This window comes from Rattus norvegicus, chromosome 17 (genome assembly GCF_036323735.1).
Source record: "Rattus norvegicus strain BN/NHsdMcwi chromosome 17, GRCr8, whole genome shotgun sequence".
Lineage (NCBI taxonomy): Eukaryota > Metazoa > Chordata > Mammalia > Rodentia > Muridae > Rattus > Rattus norvegicus.
The window spans coordinates 16049619-16058252 of NC_086035.1; the positions used below are offsets into that span (position 1 = coordinate 16049619).

At 55.7% G+C, this 8634-nt stretch overlaps 1 protein-coding gene across 1 annotated transcript in view; it reads left to right on the top strand.

The window, feature by feature from the left end:
- Phf2 (PHD finger protein 2) overlaps positions 1 to 7965 on the top strand; it is a 67990-nt gene extending 60025 nt beyond the window's left edge. The window contains exons 18-22 of the mRNA NM_001415143.1: positions 2328 to 2599; positions 3701 to 3796; positions 4291 to 4400; positions 4983 to 5370; positions 6034 to 7965. Coding sequence (NP_001402072.1) covers positions 2328 to 2599; positions 3701 to 3796; positions 4291 to 4400; positions 4983 to 5370; positions 6034 to 6122 — 955 coding nt within the window. The 3' untranslated portion in view covers positions 6123 to 7965. The remainder of the gene's footprint in view (positions 1 to 2327; positions 2600 to 3700; positions 3797 to 4290; positions 4401 to 4982; positions 5371 to 6033) is intronic.
- Positions 7966 to 8634: the final 669 nt, after the last annotated feature.

Genomic DNA, 8634 nt, shown 5'->3' on the forward strand with positions numbered 1-8634 from the left:
TACATGGGTTCTCATGGGGGTCCTACCATCAGTGTTTAGGACCTTGTGGTGGGTGCCTTGGCATTTCCCTGTGGCCTGGGCTGAGAGCAGGATAGATAAAGCGTTTGCACCTTGAGCTGTAAGGTGAACCATTTGTGAACCATTTGTTCCTGCCGGTGCTCAGTGAGGTCCACAGACTGGCCCAGCTAGACAGTGCCAGGACAACTGCTGTCCTCCGAAACACAGCCCTGCACTGTGCATGGGGCAGGCAGGCTAACAAGGGTAGCTCCAGCATGGCTTTCTGCAGAACTCAGGGCTATGTGACTTGGCCTTCCATTATGACTTAAGCCTGGGAGGCAGTTTTCACAGAGGGCTGTGGACGTGCTGGCTTCCCTCTCCTCGGGCCTAGGAAATGTCTCCCAGTCCATGGGGCATTAGCTTAGGAGGACAGCTTTTGTCCAAGCTTGCCTGTCCAGTCTCGGTGGGGCTGTTCCATCTCTCTGGCTCTTCCCCCACCCCCAACAGGGCCTTTTCTAGAGCCCTTGTGTTCTGAGCAGCAGCTTTCCTAGGTCCCTGTTAGAGCTTCTACCAGGGTCCTTCAGCCTGTTCAGAGGCGGTCTGCCCATCAGCACTGTCTCACACATATGCCATCTTGAGCAAGTGGAGGGAGGCAGCGGGTGGGGGAATGCTGTGCTGGAGGGGGTACTGTGCTAGAAGTGGGTACTGTGCTGGTGGGGGTACTGTGTTGGAGGGGGATCCCTGGCTGCAATTCCATGTGCTGTCGCTGCCATTCATCACTTCTGGTCCTGGGCTTGCCATGAGGTCATCTCCTAACATACCTTCCTTTCAAAGGCTATGACACTTTTTCCCTCCACAAAAGTCTTCCTAAAAGTTGCTCCAGATATTCGGTTGTAGCTCCCAGGTATCCAGGATGTAACAAGGGAAACTCTGGAAACCAAAGGGCTTTGATGCAGTCTCAGGAGAAGAGGTACCACGGGAGTACAGGGAGGAGACAGCCTGCCTGTAGACCATGGCCACCTAGGCGGGTCATGTAGCAGGTGTCCTCGGTATTGTCACTGTTCATCTTCACCGGCTGGAATGAGCCATTCTCTTCTAGGCTGGGCTCTGAGCTAGAGTAAGTTCTAGAAAGTCCCCAGAGGGAGCTCCCACTGGGCCAGGTCTTCATGGAGCCAGGGGATGTTTGGCTCTCTACCTGGGCATCGTGTGGCCATTTGGACCCTGTGCTGGACCCTGACTCAGAATCTCCTGACACGTCCTAGGTGTAGGTGTTTTTAAAGCTGTCCAGGTGCTTCTAGCTTAGACAGTGGGAAGCCTAGGCTGAGGGAGGTGTGTGGGCTGTGCCAGCATAGAGCCCCGAGGAAGCCAGATCCTGTTGTAGAGCCTGGTGGAGATTGTGGAGACCACCCAGAAGCCACACCAGACCTAACACCTAGGTTCTTTGCAGTCTAACAGCAGCCAGACCTCAGATCTGTGGGATAATGGTGAGCACTGCTCCCTGAACCCGGTTTGGGATGCTCTTTCTGGAAGGCAGGGCACCAGTGCACCCAGGGGAAGGTGAGGGCATGGGGCAGTAGACAGGGGTATTGCTAGGGAATCACAGAAAGAGCATGGCAGCCAGGACTCAGCAGAGGAGAGCAGACAGAACCCTGTGGTCAGTCCTTCATGGAGGGACCCCGCCCGAGAGGGGAACCTGGCTAAGCTGAGGCATGGCTGTGCCTAACCAAGAGGTGTGTAGATATAGATAGAGGAGTGTGTGTGTGTGTGTGTGTGTGTGTGTGTGTGTGTGTGTGTGTGCGCGCGCGCGCGCACGCACAGGTATAGATGTGGGCTTGGTGAGGGTATGGGTGTTGATGGCAGGTGTAGATGAGGGTCTGGATTCATACTGACTTGGACATGAGTCACCTTGGAAGAGTGTGTCACGGGAGGAAAGTGGGGACCTCCCTATTTCAGTATAGGACTGTGGAGGAGGAATGCCCCTGGCTAGGACTGAGGTCAGGGTATGGAAGAGCATAGAGAACTAGCAGGGTACAAGAGCCAAGCCTCTAAACCCCTGGACTATTCAAAAGGTGTGAGATGCCATCTGCCTTCTGATGTGTTTCCTCGCTTCCTCCCGGAGTGTGACTGGGTGTACAGAGGGGCCTGCCAGGTCTTGTCTACCATTAAGTTTCCGGACCATGTCATTCTGTGGCTGCTGGCTGCCCAGGCCAGTGACTGTACAGCCATGGACTTTGGGCTACAGTTACAGCACCTTGGACTGAAATTGTGGACGGCAGGCTGCGGGCCAAGGGCCATGGCTGAACGCCTCTTTTTTTTCTCTCTGTCCCCAGCCAGCCCCCTGCCTCCCCCAGTACGCAGGAAGCCATTCAGGGAATGTTGTCCATGGCCAATCTGCAGGCCTCTGACTCCTGCCTGCAGACCACATGGGGCACTGGCCAGGCCAAGGGGGGTTCCCTGGCAGCCCATGGCGCCCGGAAGAATGGTGGTAGCAGCAAAGGGACAGGCAAGCGCCTACTGAAGAGGACTGCCAAGAACAGCGTGGATCTTGAGGACTATGAGGAGCAGGACCACCTGGACGCCTGCTTCAAGGACTCAGACTATGGTGAGTGTGGCTGCAGGGCGGGGCTGCCGCCTGTAGGGGGCAGCACTGACTAGGAACACGCCAAGGAGGCCTGCCAGCTACAGTCTGGACTGTCAAATCCATCTTGGGCTGGGGTGTGGTGGTGCACGCCTTTAACCCCAGCACTCTGGAGGCACAGACAAGGTGAGAATCTCTGTTCTGTGTTCTGGGCCAGCCTGGTCCACATAGTAAGTTCCAGGCTAGCCCGAGCTATATAGTGAAACCTTATCTCAAACAGAACAAAACAAAGCACTATCCTTTGGAAGCCTGTCGTTTTGTGACCTGGGTAACTACCACTCGGTTCCATTTCAGAATATCCTTCTCATAAGGAAACTTCGTCCCCATCCACAGTTTGTCCCTCTCCATCCCTGGCCACTTGTCAGGTCCCTGTGGACACATCATCTAAATGGATCATATAACGTGTGACTTTTGGGCCTAGTGCTCAGGGGTGACTCCAGGGCCTTCCTGATAGCCAGGTTTACTGGTCTCCACTGTGAAGGAGAACTCCTGACAGGGGGATCCGTCCTGCCCATGCTGAAGAGATCTACGCCCCTAGGTCGGTGTGCTCTGCTTGGATAGACAGCGGCAGCAACGTGAACTCCTGTTTCCTCTCTCTGTGGGGGCATGGGGTGCCAGATCCTCCTGCTACCCACAGAATCACTAGTCCTGGGGGTTTCTCAGTTGGCCTTGTCGACCAAAGGAGGCAAGACCCACAGTGTAGGAGTTGCTGGGGAGTCCCTGACCCAAGGAAGCCCTGATGGGGCCATGTGCAGGCTTCTAAGCAGGCACCTTCTCCCAACCCGCTTGGGAGGGGCTTCAGGTACAGTTGGTCACCTTGGAGTCCCACTCCCTACGGCAGCAACCTCCAGAAGGACTGCATCTCACAGGCGCCTGAAGCCAGCCTGGGTGGGTGTGGGTGGCAGCCACTCTCCTGCAGCTTCAATTGCACAGCAGGTCTGAGAACCCAAGGACAGGTCTGGGGCCACCATTTGGGAAGGTCACTGGGCCACCGCAGCCCCATGCCCTCCTCAGCCCTGGCTGCACTTGGCCACTCAGGGCCCTGCTCTCCTATTGCTTCCTCAGTTTACCCCTCACTGGAGTCTGACGAAGATAACCCTGTCTTCAAGTCCCGGTCAAAGAAGAGGAAAGGCTCAGACGATGCTCCTTACAGCCCCACAGGTAGAGCTGGGCTGGAGGCCTGATATGTGGCCACTGAGGATAAGCGTGTGGCTCTAGGCATTTCCAGGGGGATTGGTCAGCTCTCCATAGGGCCCTGGCTGTGCCTCTGCTTCGTGTTTTGAGATCTCCAAGCCTAGACCTCACTCTAGAACTTTCTCATGTGGGGCCCCTCCTCTCCTGTATCCTCTGTAGAAAGATTTAGGAGGGGGCACCCAAAACATGAAGGGATCAGGCATGTCCCCCTTTCAAGGTCCCCTGCCTACCTGGCTTCCCTTGCCCAGTTTGCTGGACCTTCCAGACTGCCTCACAGATATACTCCAGCGGGGCACCATCTTGGGGAGGGAGAGCCTATGTGATGTGGCTTCCTGTCCAGAGAGTTAGATGCTCATGCCCCACCCCACCCCACCCCCACCGCCTGACTCAGAGATGGTCTGGGATGAGTGAGCCTCACTTGCAGAGCTGATTCCTTGGCCTTTCCCTCGTCTCTTCCACAGCCAGGGTCGGTCCATCAGTGCCGAGACAAGACAGGCCTGTGCGTGAGGGGACCAGAGTGGCCTCCATTGAGACTGGGCTGGCAGCTGCTGCAGCCAAGCTGTCCCAGCAGGTGAGGAGACTGGAGGGCTCTTGCACGACTAAGTCTCCTTTGTGTGAACTCAGGCTGACCTCTAGATACCCAGCCATTGTCTCCATGTGGAGACTGCCAGGGCTAGGAACTGTCAGGCAGGAGAGTGGCTCCACATTCTGAGTAGGTGTAGGGGAGCCAGGCGTACAGCCCCTGACTCTTACCTCTCACTAACATGGCTGCTCTCGGGTACTCAGGAAGCCCTCGTTAAATGCCTCTGGGGACTGCTCCCTTCCCAAATATCCGGGCACTTTTAGGTGGTGCACGTAGGCAAGAACTCTGACTTGTCTTCGCCTGACCCTCCCCTCCCCTCCCCTCCCCTCCCCTCCCCTCCCCTCCCCTCCCCTCACCTCCCCTCCCCTCCCCTCTTTATTGGTCATGGGTTGGCAGAACTCACAGTGGGCTCACAAGGGCCAGGTTTCCCCACCCTAGTTTGGTGGGAGAGGCCTCGTGGAGGTCTGAGCCCCCTTAAAACCTGCATCTGGGTTGGGGCAGGACTGTCTGTGCCCCACTCTAATGTACGGGGCAGCTGGTGGGTAGCACACCTCCACACTTTGTTCCCAGGAGGAGCAGAAAAACAGGAAGAAGAAGAACACCAAAAGGAAGCCGACTCCTAACACTGCCTCCCCCTCCGTCTCCACGTCTGCCTCCGCCTCCACGGGTACCACCTCGGCCTCCACCACCCCAGCCTCCACCACCCCGGCCTCCACCACCCCAGCATCCACCACCCCGGCCTCTACCAGCACAGCCAGCAGCCAGGCCTCACAGGAGGGCAGCTCACCCGAGCCCCCACCTGAGTCACACAGCAGTGGCCTAGCTGACCACGAGTATACAGCAGCCGGCACATTCGCAGGGGCCCAGGCTGGCCGTGCCTCCCAGCCCATGGCCCCTGGAGTCTTTCTCACACAGAGGCGGCCTTCTGCATCATCCCCCAACAACACTGCTGCCAAAGGTACCCCTTTTGCCCCGTCTGCCCCTGCCCTTAGGAAGCACCCTGCAAAGGGGGTTCTGGCCCCAGGACGGCAGGTGCTGGGCATCTGAGACAGTTATGTCCGTGCGCCTGCATGGCACCCGCCTTTTACATGAGTGTTTGCCGCTGGTCTGCTTAGTCATGTGAAAGACATAGGCTAAAGTCAGGAGATGCAGCCTGCGTAGGGCTCAGTGATTGCAAACTTCAGGACTCGTTCTCAGCTCAGGCCTCTGGTTCAGGCATCTGCCACGGGTGAAGCTGGGCGTGACATGAGCCCCTCTGTGGGTTGGAATGTCATTACCAGTCAGGACCTGTGGAACCCCTGTGGCCTCCCTTAGCCCGCCTACCTGTGCTCCAGCCTGGGCCTAGTGGTCAAGTTTCAGTGGCTTGGCTACTTACTGGTGGCACTTGAAATGGCCTTGCTGCTGGGGTGGGGCCTCACACCTTAGCCGTACCATCCTGAACCAAGCCCACCACGGTTCCTACACCTCTGAGCACTTTGCGTCCATGGGGGGATTTCTGAGCCCAGAGCTGTTTGGCTGATTCTACAGAAGTGGGTGGGGCTTAGGGGGGTCTGTGGGATCCTATCCCCTTGTAGCTGTCACTCTTGGTCTTTTTAAAAAGAGTTTCTCCCCACCTCTGTAGGAAAACGTACAAAAAAGGGCATGGCCACCGCCAAGCAAAGGCTTGGAAAGATCTTGAAGATCCATCGGAATGGGAAACTGCTCCTCTAAGGCTTGGAAAGCCAGGATCCTTCTGCTCTGCTCAGGACCCCCGGAGCCCCGCTACATCAGCCCCTCCCAGGACGGTGGCTGTGCCGCCTGGCCCGGGGAGGGCCTTGCCTCCTCCCAGCCACCTCTCCCCAATGCGAGCATCTGTCCCTTGAGCAGGTGGAATGAGCGGAGCATGGCCGTCCCTTGTTGTGAACACGGACATCCTTTCTCAGTTGCTCAGAGTGACCTGAAAGTGGCCCTGCCGACCTAAGGATCATTCTGGTTTCAGGACAGCCTCCAGGCTCCCCACCGGAGCCTGGCGACCTCTATGGCTCTGCTTGGGAGCATGAGGCCTTCAAGGAAGGTGCGGTGAGCCACGCTCACCAGCCTGAGTCCGAGCTGGCCCCAGGCTGGCAGCCTCCCAAGGCATAAAACAAGGCAAAGGACAGAGAAAGAGAGGAGCTGTGGGGCAACGAGCGTCCCCTCCCTCCTCTACCTGAGCGAGTCTTACAGCACTTGATCAGTGAGGAGAGGTTGCCCCAGCTCCCTGGCTGGCAGGTAGCAGGCTAGGTAGTGGGTGTCACACCCCAAAAGGCCTAGGGACATTTGGGCTTGTCAGGACCTGCAGTTAGGTTGGTGTGTGAGTGGGTGGAGGAGCCACTGTGGGTTCACAGGGGAAGGGTGACAGCTCAGCCACGTCTTAGGGTCCGGGGGACCCAGGCTAAGCCACGTGGAGGGGCCCCACTCTGGAACAGCACTTCTAGGCCAAGGCACCCTGCCCTGAGTGGGCAGACAGCAGGGCCACAGGGCTGGAGCCAGCATGGCAGCGTTGTCTGAGCCCCTGGGTGGCATCATGAGTGTGGCCATCTCAGGTGGCGGTGTCCACCCATCAACATGGAGGGGCTGGGTTTGTTTCTCAGGCAATCCTGTATTTTCATTTTAGATGTATTTCCGGAAGCATATTTTTAATAGAATGTAGCGTGTAAATAGCTTTTTAAATGACTTCTTTTTTACAAGAGCAAAAGTATCTCTAGGGATTTCTTTCTATAGAGCCCTTCATTAACCTTTATACGAGTTTTTGCTCCCCCACCCCTTCTCTGACGGATGGTCAGGTTCCGGCTCCCCCACCCCCTTTGCTTTCCTTTCCTTTCCTTTTGTTACTCCTTCTTATTTTCCTCTTAGGAACTAAGGTATTGCCTGAAAAACAACGGCGCCTGCGCGGCCTTACCCTCTGTCTCTCAGAGCGGATAGTACGGATTCCCTCCCCACTCGCCCTGAAGCCGCGTCTCCAGTCTCACACCAGCTCTTCGATCTCCTTCTTGTGTGACGAGGGCCGGGGACGCAGTTACTTTGCTAGCACCTTGTGAAGTATTTGTGTTTCGTGATGCTGTAATTTATTAATGTTTGTAGCTTTTTATATTTGTACATTTCTTATGAGGTTTGTTTCTACACCCGTTACCTGGATGTGTTGTCCACGAGGAGATGCAGCTTGGTGGAGGCCTTATCCACTCCCACTTTGACCTGTTTGGAGGGACGTCATCCCCAGGGCCCGGGGCTGGGAGAGGGGCATCTTGCAGGCCCCAGGCTTACTCAGAACTGGTGTTTTTAAAGTTTCCTTGACCTGTCCTTGTGAACATTTCTATAATCTTAACCCGGGCATCAAGCTGTTCTCTCTCTCTCTCTTTTTCTCTTTTTAATTTTATTATTATTTTGGCAACATGTACATTTCTAACAAAGTTTATCGTGGCTATTAAAGTGTTCTATTTCCCAGTTCATATTACTCTTGTATCGAGTCCATGAGGTCTAAGGCGACTTAGACCAAAGTTTTAAAAAAAAAGTAAAAATATTTCAGGTTTTGTACAGAGCCATGTGTCTGTCATACTTGCGTTCTTCTCTGCCCTCCTGTCACCGTGGGACACGTGATGATGGGACCAGCGGGCTCCGGCCAGGCGCGTCCTTGGGTGGGGGCATCTCTTAGCTCCCATAGCAGACAGAAGCCGCCCTGCCGGTGACATTCACTGAAGTGACAGGCGACCACTGTGGAGATAATGGGACGATGCCGCTGTAGGCAAGGCTGAGGGATGAGTATCAGTTCTGTCTGGGGAGGAAGTTGATGACAACCAGTGAGCAGCCACAGGAAGTGGTCCTGCTCACTGGCCACAACCTGCCCTCCCAGCCCCATAAGCACCCTGGAGTCACTCAGCAATAATGACTAGGGCTGGAGATGTGGGTGGCCTTAAAATTTCATGATAAGGAGCTGGAGAGAGATGTGTGTAGCCGAGGTCATGCAGACACAAGGAGCCCACACAGGATCTCTCTGCTGACACCCTAAGCAAGCCTTAAAGCAGATCCCTGGGGATGGATATGAACTGGCTGGTGTGATTCCTTGTGCCTATTGACAGGTAACATCACATGACCTTGGGTTGAGCCCCTTTTTAAGTCTTATGTTTTTTGGTGCCTGCTGGATGCTCAGAAGAGAGGCTCCAACACATGCTGTGTGACTGAGTCCCTTGTGGGGGTAGGGGGACCAACT